The sequence below is a fragment of the Haemaphysalis longicornis genome, unplaced genomic scaffold, assembly GCF_048455015.1.
Source record: "Haemaphysalis longicornis isolate Haplotype H1 unplaced genomic scaffold, Haemaphysalis longicornis Haplotype H1 scaffold_2, whole genome shotgun sequence".
In the NCBI taxonomy this organism is placed as follows: Eukaryota; Metazoa; Arthropoda; class Arachnida; order Ixodida; family Ixodidae; genus Haemaphysalis; species Haemaphysalis longicornis.
In genome coordinates, this window is record NW_027526295.1 from 209,062,123 (window position 1) to 209,082,433 (window position 20,311).

At 49.3% G+C, this 20,311-nt stretch overlaps 1 protein-coding gene across 4 annotated transcripts in view; it reads left to right on the top strand.

Annotated features, from left to right (window-relative positions):
• Clpx (Caseinolytic protease chaperone subunit) overlaps positions 1–20,311 on the top strand; it is a 30,529-nt gene that overhangs the window by 7,349 nt on the left and 2,869 nt on the right. For 3 of the 4 annotated variants that reach the window (XM_077699255.1, XM_077699256.1, XM_077699257.1), the window contains exons 4-9: positions 5,280–5,425; positions 5,962–6,142; positions 9,024–9,221; positions 19,004–19,168; positions 19,245–19,498; positions 19,753–20,055. In XM_077699255.1, coding sequence (XP_077555381.1) covers positions 5,280–5,425; positions 5,962–6,142; positions 9,024–9,221; positions 19,004–19,168; positions 19,245–19,498; positions 19,753–20,055 — 1,247 coding nt within the window. The remainder of the gene's footprint in view (positions 1–5,279; positions 5,426–5,961; positions 6,143–9,023; positions 9,222–19,003; positions 19,169–19,244; positions 19,499–19,752; positions 20,056–20,311) is intronic. The other variant, XM_077699258.1, reaches the window with a different exon arrangement.

Below are 20,311 nucleotides of genomic sequence, written 5' to 3' on the forward strand. Positions count from 1 at the left end.
AACTACACGATCGTTTATCGGCCGCGATCTGGACTTAACGTTGCCACCTGTGCTCCTCGCAATCTCGCTCACGGCATCGCCACCGCCAGCAACATCCCTCTGCAAAACTTTTACGACCACGTAATAGTGCAAGTGCAAAATTCACATAATCTTGTCGTCGCAAGCACCGCCCACGAGGAGTACGCACTCGCACTAAGCACGATCACGACCATACAACTCGGAGTAGCAGAGTACGAACTCATGCCGTATATGAAACCTCCACCGGACACCAGCCGCGGTGTCATCCACGGCCTGGACTCGGACGTCACCTCCGATACGCTCCTCGAACTGCTCCAAGCCAACAAACCTCAGCTCCTTCATGCCCGTTTAATGGGCCGCACCACCTCGGCCTTACTGACGTTCCAAGGGCCCCACGTACCATTTTATGTGAAGGTGGGAAGCCTTCTCTACCGCTGTCGCCCCTTTCGGCGCACCGTGCAGGTGTGTAGACTGTGTGGTGACATTGGACATAGACAAGACGTGTGTCCCAACCCCGACCACCCTAAGTGCTCTGACTGCGGACTGAGTGACCCCCCAAAAGACCACACGTGTTCACCCAACTGCAAACTGTGCAATCTCCCGCACACCACAGCTGGCAAAGACTGCCCCAAAAAACTGGTTCCAGCTCGCCCAGTGTCCAAATCTCGTGCCTCCTCTTCCGGGGGCGCCCCACCATCCACTAGAGCCGACGACCCACAACAGGTGAGCTGGTCAGCCATAGCATCAAGCACTCCCACTGCTCATGCCTACCCTCCCCTCCCTACACGTTCGCTCCACCCTCCGCCTGTCACCCCTACCCCCCAAGCTCCCTCCGCAATAGAGCAGCTACTAGCGGAAATCAAGCAACAAAATGCCACTATGCTCGCACGCATAGAAGCTCTCGAATCAGCCAACCGCACCTCCCAGCAATCCCCAAATGACGCTCCAACCCCCGCACTTGCTACCACCTCCCCACATCCTCTAACGCCCGACCTCGCCACACGTCTCATCAACGAGAAAATCACAACTGAAGTCCTTCCCATGGTAGAAAAGCATATAACGGACGCACTGCTCACCATCAACAAAACGTTCAAAGAAACCACCGACTCCCTACTTCGTCTTACAGAATCCATCACCCAACGTCTTACGGCGCTCGAGCTAGCCAACCAGAAGACCGTCCATTCCCAGGTCAAGAAAGCCAAGCTCTCCCCAGAATACGATGCGAAGTTAGCCGCCAACACCCCCCTCCCATCTGATGGCCACTAATATTAACACAGTGACCATCTATCAATGGAACTGCCGTTCTTTCAACAGTAAAAAAGCCCAACTCGGTCACTACGTCACCCAATCCCCACCCGACATCATCGCGCTTCAAGAAACGGATACCCCAAAACCCCAACTATCCGGCTACGCCACGTTTACCCATGACCCCGGACACCGGACGGCGGTTCTGGTGGCGAAGGCATTAACCGCCCAAGAACATCCCATACCCTCGTCGATTGCCCATACTTTTGTAGAAATCATTCCTACGCGACCAGGGCAACCAAGTTTATTCATCCTGAACATCTACAGTCCTCCTCAACATCCCCTCCGAGATATCGATCCGCTCCTGAACGAATCAGCCAAGAGAGCCGGTCCAAACCCCCTGCTTTTGCTTGGCGACTTCAATGCCCCCCACCATTCATGGGGGTACCCTCAAGCGACCAAGAAAGGCACGGCACTCCTTCATGCAGCCCAACACCACATGTTTACACTCTGCAATGACCTCACCCTTCCAACTCGACTGGGAACAAGTGTCACTCGCGACACAACGCCGGACCTTACATTTGCCCGCAATGCACCCCATCTAGAGTGGGCACGCTTACCAGACACTCTTGGAAGCGACCATTACATCCTAGCCCTCGCCTTGCCCAGTCTTCCCCTTCGACGACGCATCGGACAAGCAACGCTCGTAGACTGGTCATCTTTCCGCAAGGATCCTACATCCCTTCCTCCTGCGGACGAAGATCTCGAACAATGGACGGCCCGGCTAACTGCTCTAGTGCGAAAACATACTAAAATCATTCCCCTCACAACTGCCAATCCTTCAGTCGACTTCTATCTCGATCATCTGTGGGGGGCTCGGCGAGGCCTCGTCAACAGATGGAAAAATAGAAAACATAACCGCTCCCTCAAACGCAGGATTGCGGAAATCACCCAGCGGGCCGCTCAATACGCTGAGGAGCTGAGAACCCAGAACTGGCGATCTTTCTGCGACAAACTTGGAGGCACGTTGGGCACCAAGCGCACATGGCATATTCTGCGCCACCTCTTGGGGTCCAAACCCTCCAAAACAACAGCGCAGCAGCAGCTACAACGGCTCATTCACAACCACCCGCATCCACATAACCACTTACTAGATGCAGTTCGCACAAAACTTTTTGGTTCCCCTGAAAACTCGCCTATTCCCACGATCTTGCCATACCTCGGCCGTCCTAACCCCGATCTCGACGCTCCCTTCACAATCCAAGAATTGGAGCAAGCCCTCGCTCGCTTGACACGCAACACCACGCCGGGAAAAGACCGCATAACAAACAAAACGCTCCGAAACCTAGATGATGAAACTCTCTCATCCATCCTTACCCTCTTTAACAAACACTGGGAAGCCGGAACCCTCCCCCAAGAATGGCGGCATTCGGACATTATACTAGTACCGAAGCCCCACAAACCTGTAGCCATCGACAACCTTCGGCCGATTTCTCTTACTTCGTGCCTGGGTAAGCTGTTCGAACATATGGTGCACTATCGCCTAACAACCTACCTCGAAGACAACGATCTCTATCCCCATACCATGTTCGGCTTCCGTGCCCACCTATCCGCTCAAGACGTACTCCTCCAACTAAAAGAACAAATTATCGATAACCTAAGCAAAACCCAGCCCAGCACCATCCTCGCTCTTGACGTCCAAGGGGCCTTTGATAACGTCACGCACGAGGCCATCTTGCAAGGCCTTCAAACAACGAACTGTGGAGCGGCGACGTATAACTTCGTCCGAGCCTTTCTGAGAGATCGGACAGCCACAATACGCCTTGGAACCATACAGTCTGACCCTTTTCCCACGCCGGCAAAAGGCACCCCTCAAGGATCCGTCATTTCCCCCTTACTTTTCAATATCGCCCTCCTCCAACTTCCAGCCAAACTCTCCACAATCCCCAATCTCCACCACGCATTTTACGCTGATGACTTGACAATGTGGACCAACACCGGATCGGCGGGACAACAGCAAGACAATATACAGCAAGCCATCGACTACACGCTCGAATATCTACAGCGCCGAGGCCTCACCTGTGCACCCCAAAAATCGGCATTGCTGGTTCTTCGCGCACGCACACGCGGCCGTCCTCCACAACCAACCCCTGACCCGTCCGTCACCATATCCTCCGTTCCCGTCCCGCAAGTGACCACTCTTCGAATTCTCGGCGTTCCCTTGCAAGCCGACGGCTCGGGAGCCGCTTTTCTTCCGCAACTCCATCTAACCGTCACGCAGCTTACGCACCTCATTCGAAGAGTCTGCACTCAGCACCATGGCCTCCGAGAAAAAGACACCTGCCAACTCATTCATGCGGTCCTGATAAGTCGCATCATATATGGGGCACCGTACGTCCAACTGAAACCAAAGGAACACTCCAAACTCGACGCACTCATTCGCAGAACATACAAAATTGCTCTTGGACTCCCTGCATTCACTCCTACCACGCACCTACTCCGACTCGGCCTCCACAACACACTGTCTGAACTCCTAGAGGCACAGCAAGTCGGCCAGCTCGCTCGCCTTTCCCTCACCCCCACGGGACGCACCGTTTTGACACACCTGGGCCGTCCCGCTCCTACTGCATTGGACGCACCACAACGCATGCCCACCCAAATCCGCGCACACATCAAGGTCTCGCCAATTCCGCGCCATATGCACCCTACTTACAACGTGGGTCGAAGACAAGCACGCGTTCGTCTCCTGGAGAGACGATACTCCAACGATCCCAACACCCGATACACGGATGTCGCAACCTACCCAAACCGAACAGCCCATACAATGGTTGCCCTCAACGCTCAAGGCTCTATCCTGACATCCGCCACCATCGCTGATACCAACACCACTACTGCCGAAGAGACAGCCATAGCCCTCGCCGCCACCACAGCACCTACCGGCTATGTAACCATTCTTACCGACTCACAGCAAGCTTGCTGGAACTTTCTGACCGGATGCATTTCACCTCCCGCCCTCAAGCTTCTCCAGACAATAAAGACCCTGCCCTACATCCAAGTTGTATGGACCCCAGGTCATGCCTCACTCCCAGGGAATGAGGCGGCACATGCCGCTGCCCGCGATATCTTACTCCGGGCATTCCCATCAGGGGCGGGCAACTCGGCTGCATCGTCCTCCAACCTTCCCGTTCCCAGTCGCTACACTGATATACTGCACCACTACCGTCAGAGCCGTCTCCATTACCCACCCCCTCATCCCTCCCTCAGCACTTGCGACGCCCGAATATGGCGCAGACTCCAGACGGAAACTTATTTTAACACTCGTATTCTTCACCATATATCCCCCACTACCTACCCTTACAACTGCCCTACCTGCTACACTCCCAATACGACGTACCATCTTGTATGGGAATGCGCCGACCACCCGAACCCCCTCCCTTCCCCCACCCCGGAGCAGTGGGAGTGCGGGCTGACCAGCTCTCAGCTCGGGACTCAGGAACGCCTGACCTCCCGGGCTAGAGCAGCAGCAGTCGCTCGCGGCTTTCTGAACTGAGAAGAGGCCACCCACCTTCTTTTTTTTTGTCGGCTCAAATAAAAACGTTTTTTCCTCCTCCTCTTTTTTAGGGTGTCTAGCAGGCAGCCTTTTTCCACAAAAGCCAAGAACATAAAGAAATTAGTAGGTACATTTTCTAATGATGTGTATTTCAGAAATGAGCATTATGTTGTAAAGCAGACTTATTCCCCAAATACTTGGCCTGCCAGTAGTAGTCGGTCAATGATGGGTAGCCTCCTTAATTAAGCAGTGCACTAGCCCTTTTGTACATGGGGCAACTGCTAAAGTATTGTGGCCAAAATGTAAGATTGGGCGACTTGGTGCATGGAAGTGGGTTGTGCGCAGTGTGCGAATAGTGCCCCGTTTTTGCCTTGACAGGGGTGCTGGTTGTCAGTGTGTGTTGAAACGTAAGTGGTGCACCCCTGCTGACTGTGTGGGTGTGTGCGGTTGGTCCCCCGGTGCGCAGCGTCGACGCGGTTCGTCAAGTGTGAGAAGTGCCACCACTTCTTCGTGGTCCTGTCAGACATGGACACCAAGAAGACACTCAAGGAGGCACGCATCAATGCCGACAAGTCCGGACTCGTCCGCAAACCCCCACCACCTCCAAAGAAAGTAGGTCCTCCCCCCTCCCCCCTCCCCTGGTTCTCTTAATGAAAGCACACATTCAAAACTGTGCCTGAAGTCATAAGCCTTTCATTTTTCTCAGCTTTTTGTGTTGCATATGTTGGGTATGACAATCTTTTTGCCCATGCGCGAAGCTTTGAATGAGGTGCTTGCCGCGCTGCTTCCTTAGTTCCATTTCTGTTTAGTGCATGCAGTGCTGCAGCGGGTTAACACAAAGAGTTGCAGTGATGCTGAAATTTTAAAGCAGGCATGCATAGCCGCATAACATTTGTGAAGGTGTTTGTTCCAAAAGCAAGGGCTTCTTGCAAAAAAATGGATAGTTGGGCAAGTTTGTGGGTGTTCCTGTTGAACACTCATCCTATGCTTTCTCCCTCTGTCCTTCATCTGTTTGCGCCATACCACTTCAGCACGAATGATGGGGCTTCTTGTCATTTTGAACATTCGCAGGAAACATTTTGGGACTGGCGTGGACCCTGTGTTGTCTTGCTGAGGGGTCGCACTCTGTGCTGCTGCTTCCCTTTCAGATATATGAATACCTGAACCACCATGTAGTGGGCCAGAACTACGCCAAGAAGGTGCTGTCGGTGGCAGTGTACAATCACTACAAGCGCATCTACAACAACCTCCCGCCAGTGAGCGCCGCCGCCAAAGCGGACACTGGCAGCGTCGTAGACGGCCAGACCCACACCGCATTCACCACCAGGGGTGAGTGGGGTGACTGACTGTTTTGAGCACGTTCACAAGTGAAAAGCCTTACACAGTCGGGGAAAAAAAAAAAAGTTCAGTGATGAACTTATTGCAGCAGTGCTGCTCTTTCTGTTCACACCTTTGTGACATTGTAGTTTGTTAGCACTGTTAAATCACAAAGCTGGTAAAGTTAAATTCAAGGCTGTGTCTTCAGCCATTTTTGAGAACGGCGGTCACTTGTGGTACAATCAGAATACGTGATTTTGGTATGGAAGGCAAAAACGAGTGCTTACCCAATGGTGGCCCAATAATTCCACCAGCTTAAAAAGATAACCATTAGCCCTTCCATCCTGTGAAGGTGGATGACCAGCAAAGCTTTTTAGCACACAGCATAGGTGAATGGTGTGAGCAAACTTTATTTCTCACGAGCATTGGCTAGAGGTCATCCCTAAAAAAAGACACATACATACATGAATGCGTGCACTTTTATTTTGACCCTGCTGATCTTGTAAATGGTGCCTGTCAAAAACTAGCCTACTCAAAATTCCTATTCAAGTGATGAGACGTATAAGCTTGGGGTAAAAATCATGTTTGGGCGGCGCACGATATTGGTGGTGATTACGCGCTAGTAGAACATAGACTGAACATTTCTTTTCAAACACCCCGCACTTTAGAACACCTCACATTTCAGAGATTTGTTGGAGCCTCTTAAGTTTTTGTTCTCAGGCATGAAAAATACATAGACCTGTGACCCGCGATCCCGGAACGGTGTGTGCTTCGGGGAGAAACACGAGGCGCTTAAAACCAGTCCAGCGCACCGCTAGTTCAGGAGTGCCCCAAGAGATAGCACCACTGCTCCGATGTGGGGCTCGTGTGGTTGCCACGCCGGGAGCTATTGTGGTGGCCTATGCCGGAGAACTGGGTACGTCACCCCTGGGAATCCCACTTATTCCACATGGCACCCAATGTTGGTCGCCATACGGAATACGTGGGGTTCTTGGTGGTAACCTAGCCTGCTCTATGGCGTAGGCCACCATGCGAGCTCCCGGCGTGTCAACCACGCGGGCCCCCGCATCCACAGCAACCCAACAAGGTTCGCCGATATAAGAACGCAGTAGACAGTAGTAGTGCCGAAGCACAGCCATTTATTTGGGACCTCCCAAAGCATGGGAGCACAAAGCTCGACGGCATTCACAAATCATGCCATCCGGTTGTGATCGCGAATGGGAGGCAATCAGTCATGACACGCAACAGTCCCCACCTGAAATACATGTCTGCAATGGCCGCGCTTTTCCGCTCATGTCACCCAGACCGGCTCTTCAATCTGACTGTCCGCCTCCCGCGCGCACACATTCGCGGTGCCAGCAACGACATTGTGCGGAGCGTTGGTGCCATCTCTCGGGGCACTCCTGAACTAGCGGTGCGCCGGACTGGTTTTAAACGCCTTGCGTTTCTCCCCGAACTGTGCACCAGCCCGGATTCGCGGGTCTCAACGATTACCACAAACCCTAGCCATATAAGCTTCACTGAAAAGAAAAAGGGTACTAAGGGTACTAAGGGTATTGTGGAATATCGTAGGGTTCCGCGGGCCGACCTGGCCAGTACTTCGGCGTAGGCCCCCACGCTAGCTCCCGGCGTGTCAACCACGCGGGCTGCCGAGCCTACGGCAGCCCAGCGAGGTTTGCCGATATGAGAACACAGTAGACAGTAGTGGCGAAGCACAGCTGTTTATTTGGGGACTCCCAAAGCATGCGAGCACAAGGCTCGCCAGTGCTCACGAATCACGCCGTCCGGGTCGTGACCGCTAATGGGAGGCAGGCACTCACGGCGTGCGACAAACAACAGTTCCCACCTGAGATACAGGGTATCCGCCAGCGCCGCGCTGCTCCGCCGATCTCGCCCTGACCGGGCCGCCCGGCGAGACTCTCTCCATCTCCTGCGTGCACACGTCCGCACCGCCCACGCACCTATACCCCGCACGGACCTGTGGTGCCGTGTCTCGGGGGCCGCCGACCAACCAGTGGAGTGCCGGACCGGCTTCAGCGCAAAGCGTCTCCCTAAGCGCGCGCCGGCTCGGGATTGCGGGCCGCAATTCTCCACGATTCCCACAGTATTTAGAGCCGGGAAAAGTTCATTCTCACACCAGTTGTGTATGTTCATCAAATGCTTTTATATCTGTTGTACTACTCTTTGCTCGTGTATATACTGATGCGATCATTGAAATTTGGCTGCATGGCCATTCTCTTTCATTCTGTAAGCTGGAGCTTGTCTTCTAATCTGGAGCTTGCAATAAAAAGGTGGTTGAGGGACAACCCGAAGCTTTGGCCAGTTGGTTATTTTGTTGGCATGAAATGGTGGCAAACGTACACAGAGTTTGCATAGCTTAAGTTAACATATGACGGCCTAGGTGAAAGGTAAGGTTACTTGTAGTGACCAAGCACTTTGGATTAATAAAGAACAATACTGCTGCTGTGCTCACCTCATTGTGGAAGGCACAACATTGATTAGGACTGGCGAAGTGGTAGCCGTTCACAGTGCTGTGAGAATAGGAGCCCTGTCGTGCATTGTAAAACCACACCCCGACTGTGTTGAACGCCTGAACTTAATCCCTACAATTAATGTTCTGTGGTAAAGCAAACGTCATATGCAAAACGAAGCCTAGTACAGTGCAGTAGTTCAGGACACTTTTATTTGAGAATGCGCCAATCTGGAGATGTCAGCATGGATAATACTAGTTGTGGGCTGAAGAAACTTCACCCAGAGCCATCCACCATCGCCTGCCTCACAGTTTGCACGCATATTTGAGCATGTTGAACCCCTGTGTAAAATTATGTGTTGAGTCATGGTCAAACCCTGTCTCTGTGTGTGCGCTCACTGGTGCCTGCCTGTCTGTAACCAGCAGACCTGCTGCACATATCGGGCATCACCCATGGTAGTGCCCTGGGCCTGGGCATCCAGGGCCAGCCACCCTCCCCGGCGACCCACGGGGGCGAGGGCGACAGCCACACGGCCCGAGGCACAGACGTCCTAGACGTGGGCGACGCCGAGATACGGCTCGAGAAGAGCAACATCCTGCTCCTGGGCCCCACAGGTTCCGGTGAGTGGCCTGGGCTGGCTGTACGATCAGTGCTTGCACACTTTGCAAACCTCCCTTTTGCACAGTCGGTAGGGCGGTGTGGTGCAGCCGGCTTGTGGTTCAACTTGCAGCACATAGCCCATCCCCTTCATTGCGGGATGACAAACACCAAGTTACAATTGTTCACCTTCCCCAAACAGTTAAAAAAAGAATTGCAATGTCCGCATTCCTGATTCTGTAATGTCTGGTTTTTAGATTGATTTTTTTTTTTTACTGTGCTTACAAAAGCTGCTATACTATAACATTACATAAAAAAATAAGTGCACTCGGTATCAGTACTTCACTCTTGTGGCACATGTTCCACGACATTTTGGTTCCAGAATACCCGAAATTAAATACACATTCTGGTCTGGAAGGATAACCAAAGATGCCTTTTTTAGGCATTGCCACGTTTCGGTACTGTTTAAAAAACATCAAACTGCAATATACGTGGACCTTAGTTCATTGTTGTAAGCTATCCGTTTCACATGTGCTTTTAATGGAGCATTTCACACAGTTAAATGAGGGGAAATCCCCTCTGCCTGAAATCAGTAAAATGAGGTATAACTACGTGTCTGTGTGTATCTGCAAACTTCATCATTACCATCAACAACAACCCCAAACCGCTCCTGTCTCTCGCCGCTCGAGTCCACTGTTTGCCTCCGAAGTTCCTCATTTCGTCCTCTTATTGAGTAATTGGCCTTCATCTTCTTCTTGGCCTGCCCTTCGGTGTCTACTCTGTCATTCTGGCAGTCCATTGGTTGTCATTTTGCCTAAGTGGCCAGCCCAATTCTATTTCTTTTTCTTTATTTGAACTATGATATGTTCTACTCGAGTTCGTTCTCTGATCCAGGAAGCTCATTTTCTCTCCCTTCTTCCATGGCCCGCTCAGCCGAAGTTAGCTTTCAAATTGTTTAGTAAGGTGCACAGGTTGTGTTCCACATTTTCATTACTGGCAGGGCACATTTGTTATATATTCTTTACAGTGACAGAGGTAGCTTACTTCTCATTATTTGTGAGTGTTTGCCGAGTGCACCCCAGCCCATACCTATTCTGCGCCGGATTTCTTTCTTGTGGTTGGGATCAGCACAGGCGGCCTGACGAAGGTAGTTAAATCGCCTACTTGTCCTAGCATTTTGTATGCTGAACAGGGCACTTTCGGCATGTTTATTCATCATCACTTTTTATTTATTCATATTTATCTTTAGGCCCACGGCCTTGCTTTCTGATTGTAGTTCCTCAAGCATTTTTTGCAGGTTTTCCGCAGACTCACTTAGCAAGACTAAGTCGTCTGCAAACCTAGAATGGCTCAAGTATTTTACATTTATCTGTAACCCCATGCCGTGTTTTCCTAGTCAAGCTTCCTGAAGACCCTCTCCAGACAAGTGATGAACAGTTTTGGCAAGATGGTATCACCCTGTCGTGCGCCCTTTTGGAGCGGGAATGTGTTGCTTTCGCTTGTGAAGGATTATCCTGCCTCTACATCCTTTATGTATGTCGTCTAGGAGTCTTATGTAGGTCTTCTCTATCCCTTGGTCTTTCAATGCTTCCAACACTGCTGCGGTGCTTACTGAATCAAATGCTTTTTCGTAGTCTGTAAATGCTATGTAAAGGGGTTTATTATACTCTGCGGATTTTTCTATCACTTCATTGACGACATGGATGTGATCCATTGTTGTTTAATATGCTCTGCGGATTTTTCTATCACTTCATTGACGACATGGATGTGATCCAATGTTGAGTTTCTTTTCCTAAACCCAGCCTTCTCTCTGGGTTGGTGGGAATCTAGGCTGTTACCTATTTGGCTAACTATTACTTTGGTAAACAGCTGGTATATGCAACTGAGAGTAAGGCCGAAGGGGCTGTAGTTGTTAAAGGGACACGGAAGGAAATTCACCAAGCTTCTGTATTTGTTTGCATTGCACAGACTGGCTCAAATGAACACACTTTTCATCGTTTATATGGTTGATAAAGCAATACTTAATTTATAAAGCCTGAAAGAAAAAATAATACCATGCGACGTTTGTGGCAGCCGCAACAACTAACAGCAGTGATATGCATACGAGATGCGATGCTGATTGGACAATGTCGAAGATTAGAATTCAAACTAGTTTTGGTTTCGGTTCTACGAAACAACATGCTTAGCACCCGATGTTATCGTTGGCTGGGCATTCTCGGTATCTCAGTAATCGGCATACCGTGCTTCTGCCATGTTGTCGGCTGTAAAATGCATCAGATAGGCCTACCAGCGCTGCTTGGAATCGTAACAATCACTAGCCGAGGCATACGCAGTGTATGAATGCCCTCCGTGTCAACGGAGACGCTCAAGTGCGATGCTAGTTTCTCCCGCCTTTGGAGCTTGCCTGGGTCGTGCCTGTATCATAAGAGGCGTGTTCACACCAGGCCAAGGGTCGGCTGACTTGGCACTGATCCCGCAAGGGGTCGGTGCTTATGACAACACCACGGCAACGAGAACTCGCCAGCACATCTGTGTCAGTCTGCACACGTTCTGCAAACTCGTTTGTGGAGCAGTGAACGTTACAGCGCAAAAATGGTGAATTCAGGATAGAAAACATTATCCCAAAACAAATCAATCAACTTCAAAAAAAAAAAAAGAGCGATTGGGGGTTCAAACTTGCGAATTGCAAAACAATACACCTAATGCTCCAGTCCATTCGGCCATAAGCCAGTGTTGTCAGGAACGGAAATATAAAGTATGTATACTGTATGTCCTGTTTACATTTAGTTTTAGCATGCCAAACAGCTGAGATGACTATTTCTTTAATAATGCTCTTGCAGTAAGCATCCCCCAAATTCCTACAAATATATCATCTCTAGTGGCTGCATTCCTTAATTAAGCAGAAAAGCCATCACAACTGTGTGGTCATGCTGCTGACTGCTGTGCTAGTTCACCCAGCGCAAAAAGTGCTTCCCGCACCTTGGTTTTATGCTGTACAAAAAAGTTTTGGTTGATTATAATTCCTTAGTACATATAATAACGGAATCTTGAAGCGCTAGGACACAGGGACAAGCGAGTGGGACAACACAAGGCGCTACTTCCAACAGTTTTATTAGCAGACGAAAACACATATATATACACATGACCACTGGCCCACGTCATGATACAATCTTACACGTCACACTCCATTCAGAAAATCACGCTCTTTCTTGGATAAGGCGACAGACGCAGTACTAACACAATCGCGGCCCGCTTTCACTATCATGTCAGCTTCTATTATTTCTCGCGTAAGCTGACTCTTATGCTTGGCGACAACTGCGCACTTGTCGAACAGGGTGTTGTCCCCATTCTGTATTGCCCCCATTCTTAGTAATCTTTATCTTGCAAGACTGGACAAGGTCGTCTCCTCTTCTCTTGAAGGGACGTCGGTTGTTAGGATCTTTAGGTTTGTTGATGATTATTTAATTGTTCTTAATTGCAAGCGTGACATGTTTGAGTCGGAGGCTTTCAATGTATTAACAAAAGTTAGGCAGCGCCTCGCACCGCTAGAACTAACTCATGAACTTCCCGACAATGGGTCAATCCGGTTTTTAGATTTATGTATTTCATTTAAAGATAAGCATGTCTGCTGGTGCTACGCACCACGAGCAAATAAGCCGCTCCTCCCCTACAACTCTGCGCATTCCAAGCTTGTGAAAAGGGGAATCGTAAAATTATGCTTCGGAAATGCCTTAAATAAATCTTGTCCTCATTTAATGAGTCAGAGCCTTGGCAATCAAGATGCGCGCCTGTCTCAGGCAGGGTACCCCAAACATGTGTTAGTTTCAGTAGCGGAATCATTGCTCAAGGAAAAGAAAAAAAGAGGCAACGGTGAGTTTGAGGCAACGCCCATCGAAAAGCAAAAAACGGCGGTTATACCCTACGTGCACAAACTTTCTCACAATTTGAAAAAGATAGCCGAGCGGTCAAAAGTAAGGGTCGTTTTTTCGGCTCCCAACAAATTGGGCAAGCTATGCAGACTGACTGACCCCAGCCTTCCCACGAGACCGAGGTGCAACAAAAAGCACTTAAATCGCTTTGTGGCTTGCGCAGAAGGCGTTGTTTACAGCCTTCCGTTGGACTGTGGGAAAAGGTATATCGGCCAAACAGGGCGGTGCCTAAATGATCGTCTCCGTGAACACGGCAATAATGTAAAAAACAACACGGGGGGATGGCTTGCGTCACACTGTAAGCAGCATGGTTGCAAGCCCCTGTTCGACAAGTGCGCAGTTGTCGCCAAGCATAAGAGTCAGCTTACGCGAGAAATAATAGAAGCTGACATGATAGTGAAAGCGGGCCGCGATTGTGTTAGTACTGCGTCTGTCGCCTTATCCAAGAAAGAGCGTGATTTTCTGAATGGAGTGTGACGTGTAAGATTGTATCATGACGTGGGCCAGTGGTCATGTGTATATATATGTGTTTTCGTCTGCTAATAAAACTGTTGGAAGTAGCGCCTTGTGTTGTCCCACTCGCTTGTCCCTGTGTCCTAGCGCTTCAAGATTCCGTCATGTCATACCAACAGGCCCAAAGCAGCACCCTCGTGACATATAATAACTTCGCGGACTCTTCCCCGCCTTTAATTGGCCTTGGATTTTTGTATTAGCGTACCAGTCAGCGAAGCGTCACATGTGCGCTTGTGTGGGGCTACTTGGACTTCCAGCTTGAAACAGTCCACGAACTAATGAACCAAAGGCACATTCTTCCTCGCACAAATCATGTCGTGGCTTAGTTTCAATTCAGTGAACAAATTGCGACGACCCGCCGGCGCGGGCCAAGTGCTGGGCTGACTGTTTCTGTCAAAGGGTTGGCGAGCCGTGCAGTAGTGCAGTCAAGCTGAGCCATCTCGATGGAGCGTCGTACGAAACGTCATAGGAAATCGGCAAGGAGGACGCAGAGAGAAGGGCAGCACTTTATAAGTGGTTTTTCTACTAAATGAAGTCGCTTAAACGCAGCGAGAGCGGTCGAAACATGGTCCAGAGACTCCAGACTAAATTTGCACGAGTAATCCCGCAATGTGTACAAATCACTTCAGTGTCCCTATAAGATCATTGGTGTCTTCTTTCTTGTGAATCAGAATTATGTTGTCATTTTTCTGGGCTATGGGCATTTTGATTGGTCTATCAAGGGGCCATGCAGACAAATTACAAGTTTGTTTTATTCGAAAGGTTTATTTTTTTTTATAGTGCCCCCAGTGCTTTTTTGGCAGCAAGTGATGCTTTATTCACTAATAAATTAAGCAATTTAACTCCCGTCAAATCGCATGCTTCGCAACGTCTGTCATGATGTCACATGAAGAACTTCTCGTGCACTGTTTAGTCTGCAGCGGACTGAAAAACGCCTTGTTCACTCCCAGACAATGCCACCGTACTGCTCCGCACCACTATTCGCCTTTGCTGTCTTTTTGATCGTATATGCACCTGGCTTGTTTCTGTTACGGTAGAAAGTAATCGTATCATGAAACATGGGGTGTGCTCGACAAACAGGGTCACGTAACACAACGCCGCTCACACCAATCAGCAAGTTTCGTGTGAGACAACATCAGACAACAAGCATAGTGCGTTGCACTACCAACAGCAGTACGCACTAGTACTTCTGTGTTTACGTGTAGTACTTTCGCAACTTCCATTGTTTCACCCCACCGTTCTTAGTGTTATAAAATGAATATGCATTACTCTTCAGCGAAAATAGCTCGTTCTGCAAGCTTATAAGCCCTGCATAACTTGCGTTTGCTTTAGCCGGCCCCAGCTAATTGCACAGCTGTGCATATAACGTCATATGTTCTAGTGCGGGAAATGAGCTAGTGAGTCGCATGGCCATTTCCGTTTTACCTAATTATATAGCTTATTGGTGTGAAGTTTACGTTAGAAGTGGTGTTAGTATGATTCTAACGAGGCCATCTTTCGAATGAACCAAACTTGTGTCTTTTCCGCATGGCCCCTTTAAGCATTCCGAAATTAGTGTGGCAAGCTTTTCTAGTACAATATCTCATCCCTCCTTTTAAAGATCCACGGTTATGCCATTGTCACCTGCAGATTTTCCTTTTTTCATGCCCTTGAGAGCCTCTTCAACTTTGTATTTGGTTATTAGTGGGACTCCGCGAGATAAGCCTGGGTGTGTAGTAGTTTTCCCTGATCTACTGTTGCAGGTGTGCCTGGTGTAAAATTGTTCCGCTACTATCTCATCCCTGTTGTGTGTAATGTTACCCTGCTCGTCCCTGAGTGCGTACATTGTGTCTTTGCCTCTAGCTAGCTTCTTTTTAGCCGCTTGTGTCTTTTCCTCCTATTTCCAGTGTCTCTTTGACATTCGTGCATTGTATGCCTGAGTATGCACGAATGTCATTTGTTTAATTCTGTTAATCAATTTCGGCAGCTGTACTTGATAGTTTCATGTTGTTACGTTTCCGCAGTTCATTTCTTCATTTTCTAAATTACTTAGTTTTCCAGTTTGTTTTTTACAGGCTACTTGACCCACAGCTCCTGCTGGTTCTACGATTGCTGTTGTTAGGTCGTCATTTAGCATGTCTGCACTATCCTTGTTAAAAGTGTGAATTTGTTGCGAACGGTTATTTTAAAATCTTGCGTTCTGGCACTGACTGACTCCATGTCGGGTTTCTTACTTATCACAATCTCATTCTTTCTCTTTTGAGATTCAGACTTACTTTGCACCTAACCGCCCTATGATTGCTGCTCTGAATCTTGCTTAGCACTTGCATGCCCGGTACAACACCTGGGCTGCCGCTTAAAATAAGGTCAATTTTGTTTTTTGTTTTACAATTGGGACCTTTCCATGTCAATTGCCTATTCTTTCGTTTGCAGAAGAATGTTTTCGTTATTCACCGGTATTTCTTTCTGCAAATCCCACCAGTGTATCTCCTCAACTGTTGCGACTGCCAATTCCAAAGTTTCCCACTGACCTTTCTCCCATTTGCTTCTCACCTTTTTTTGCGTTGGTCACAATCAGGAACTGTGTTGTTCCCATCTTCATTGCTGATTCGATGTCCTTGTAGAAAGTGTCTACGGCTTCATCATCATAGCTAGTTGTTGGCGCGTAGGCTTGTACTATCTTTAGCCTGTATCATTTGTTTAGCTTGATTACCACTACTGCGACTCTTTCATTAATGCTAGGGAATTCCCCCATGTTCCCTGCTAGTTCTCTGTGGATTAAGCAGGGGTTAAGTTCCGAAGGCGGCCTATCCGGACCCAGAGAGTCTTAACACCCTCTGCTGTGTCACAGGCCTGACCGCCGCCATGGTCAAGAGCTCTACAGCTGCTGGGGACTGAGGGCCGAGCATTGCATTGGTCAGTCATGGGAGGTGGGGGCCAACAACTGCACCGGGGTGGCCAGATCCTTCTCTGGTGAGGGAGTGCTGTTTGTGTACCAAAGAGCCTTCCTAGCATGGTTGAACCTTTCTAGTGTTGCCCCTTTGGTACCCGGGATGATGGTTACTTCCGAAGTAGACCGCACTTCAAACCTTAAAGAGAGTTGCTGACACAACGCCATGCCCTACTGTCCACAGCACGGTCGTCCAGACCATAGAGTTTCTCAGTAGCTTACCTAGAGTGGAATCTGGTGCTAGTGTCAGCTCAATTCTGCGAAAGCACTCCATGACTCAGTGGGTGCCGCCATAGTGTGTAGCTCAGTCAGAAGTGCGAATGCCGCGGTTAATAACATTTACTTTGTATAAAAATACCGTGTTAGAGTGCTTAGGCTGAGAAATCAATTTTGCAGTTAGAAAAAACAAAAACGAAAAAAAAAAAAAGCAAAAACAAGAACAGGCGTCTTTCTTTTGGCTCACGCTGCCAGATACAGCGGTCCGTCCCGGATATATTTATAAAGTATTACATACCCCAAACTAGATGCTGATTTCTTTGCTTTTTGTAATATTTAGCTGAAAATAAATTATTTAGATTGTCTTAAACTGTGTTCTTGTTTCCGCTCAATACTGTATTATTATCGTCTGCTACGCGCTTTGGCAGGCGAAGCAGATGCAACAGCTAGAGATGCAAGAGTGATGTCGTCACATTGTACTTATTTGTTTTGCCTAAGCAGATGTAAATAAACTGAGAGGCGAAGCCTATTACCGCAAGCAAGTCTTCAAGCATGCACACCAAGCATTATGAAATCGCATGAATGCTCTAAATGGCATATAAATCCCGGATTGTCAAGTCGCCATGTATGTTGCCTTATTACGCCTGTCTGAGGCACTGCATGCTTCAAGGGCAACCACATGCAGCAACGGCGACGAGCGACGCAAAAATCGTAACTCATTAGATACAGTAAACGGATAGTGTGGGCGACAGCGGCAAGGGAAAAAATTTATGCACAGTCCGTCGGGGCCGTCGCTATCGCTCGCTTTTTGCTGGCCAGAAGCAGCCCACAAGCGAGAGGCAGCGATGAGCAGCAACGATGGAGGGCATTAGTGGCAGTGTATTTTTTTCACTTGTTGCTGTCGCCCACACTATCTATCTGTTTGTTGTACCCATTCAGTTATGTTTTCCGTGTGTCGCCGCCGCTGCATGTGGTTACCCCTTCATCTTGAGAAACTGTCCGTCAACACGAGAAGATGTGTTAAGTGCTAACCACATTGTTATTTAGACACGTGTGATAGCCATTGAGTTTTCGAAAGTGGCGTGCCGAAAACAGAACTAACAAACACTTCAGAGCCAACAAGTCCAATCCATAGCACTTTGCACTAGCCACTTGCTGCCAGTCCGATTCTCACACCACCCACAATTCCCATGGCGGCGTGCGATTGCAGCGACAGTTTCCTTTCCTGAAAATATTGAGAAACTCTATGGTCCAGATGTCTTGGCTCCTGTTCATCTAGCAAAGAATTCATTTTTCACGGCCACTGGCAAAAGCTCACGCACTGCAGAAATTCTAACCCGCATTTATATAGGCTAACTGCCATGGCGGCACCGATGGGAAAACTGCATGTTTTCAGATGTACAATAAAAAAATAAATAAACGCAGAGAGTGTTGGCATACCTGAAGTAACTCGGTGCCCTGCTGTCCATAGCGCTGTCGTCCAAATGTCTTGACGCCTGTTCGTCTAGTGAAGAACGCATCTTTTGTGGCCATTTGCAAAAGCTTGTCCAAGGTACCTAAAATTTTTTCAAAGTTTTAAATACAGCTATTCAATCAATTTCCAAGGCTAATATATTATTATTTGCGTCTATTTTTCCAATACTGCTAATGCAACCCGGACAGCTTGGTGTCTTGGAAGTACTTGTAAAGTAATTCATCAAATCTCAGTGGACCAGGTGTATGCAGAGTACTTTCTATATTGGTTTTCTGGTCTCAAAAGCCCATTATGGAAGAACTCACGAGGAAGGCAATTCTTGCTTCTGCTTTCTTTTCTTTATTAGGCAACACAAACAGCCACTGATTTGTTCTCCCTAAATATGAACATGTCAAGGCAGATTCAACTGATTCCATGGGTAGTAATTTCCAAATCGTGCAAGAAGGTTAACAGGTTAACTTTTCAGCGTTGCACTTGAAGGTTTCGTTGTTCACCATTTACTTTGTTTGAGCGATGTTTGGTGTCTCTTTCCTTTTGTACTGTGGGCTCCTGTGTCCAGGTGGATAGTTTTGTACATTTTAGGCCTAAAGGTTATCACACAGTGTGGATCCAGGTAAAATCTTCTCAAGTGCAGGGACCGTCCTACAAAGAAAGCACTGCTTTTTTTTTACCCTTTGTAACACTGTTGGCTCCCACATGTCGTTGTGCCTGGAGTCGTGTAACACGCTTCCTGTCTCCTTGCAGGCAAGACACTACTCGCCCAAACCATAGCTCGGTGCCTAGACGTTCCCTTTGCCATCTGTGACTGCACAACCTTGACGCAAGCAGGCTACGTGGGAGAGGACATCGAGTCGGTCATTGCCAAGCTGCTTCAGGACGCAAACTTCAACGTGGAGAGAGCGCAGCAAGGCGAGTTTATTTTGACCAGGCACAGCTGCCATTGTTGTTGGAGCCGCTAAAAAGAAATGCGACGCTGGCCTTGCAGGCATCGTGTTCCTGGACGAGGTGGACAAGATCGGGGCAGTGCCGGGCATCCACCAGCTGCGGGACGTGGGCGGGGAAGGGGTGCAGCAGGGCATGCTCAAGATGCTCGAGGGCACCCTGGTGAGCGTGCCCGAGCGGAGCTCCCGCAAGCTGCGCGGCGACGCCCTCACCGTTGACACCACCAACGTGCTGTTCGTCGCCTCGGGGGCCTTCAACGGCCTCGACCGCATCGTTGGTCGCCGGCGCAACGAGAAGGTCTTTCTGCTCCCTTCTCCTATTTGCCATTTGTTTAGAGCTGCTTTTCAGATATCAGCCTCTGTCTCAAACCTGTGTGAAGCGCACTGCTCATCCCACTCTTGACACGATTGGAATGATGTGTTCCTAATGAAAGGCAGGCTCATGATGTTTGGCCTCATGTCGGCTTTGAAGTTTGTAACGGAGGACGAGGCGAAATGCCGTGTTCAACCTTCCCCCCCCCCCTTTGTACCCCCTTCTCCCCCGGACCGCAGTACCTGGGCTTCTGTGCGCCCTCGCTGGAGTCGTCCCCCGGCCGGCGGGCGGCCTCCCAGGCGGGGCTGGCACACGCCTCGCCGCACTCGAGCGCCAGCGACGACAACGTCGAGCGGGACGCCCTGTTGCGGGGCGTGGAGGCGCGGGATCTCATAGAGTTTGGCATGATCCCCGAGTTTGTGGGCCGCTTCCCTGTGCTGGTGCCCTTCCACAGCCTGAGCGAGGACATGCTCGTGCAGATCCTCACCGAGCCACGCAACGCCCTCGTTCCCCAGTACCAGACCCTCTTCGGCATGGACAAGGTGGGACCCTTGCCACAGTCGACTCCACACCTGCCGGTGGGGGTGGGGGGAATCACGATTCAGGCTGCTGCAGTCGGAACTTCTTTATGCGTGTGCCACACTACGTGTCTCGAGAAGTGTCTTTTGCTTGTTTAGTCCCAGGCTACTGATGTTTGGTTTTGCTGCTCATTTTAAAAATCATGTGCACAAATCCCAACTTACATATAAAGAAAAAATCGAGGGCAGTTGTTTTCAGATGTATATATGACGAAGGAAG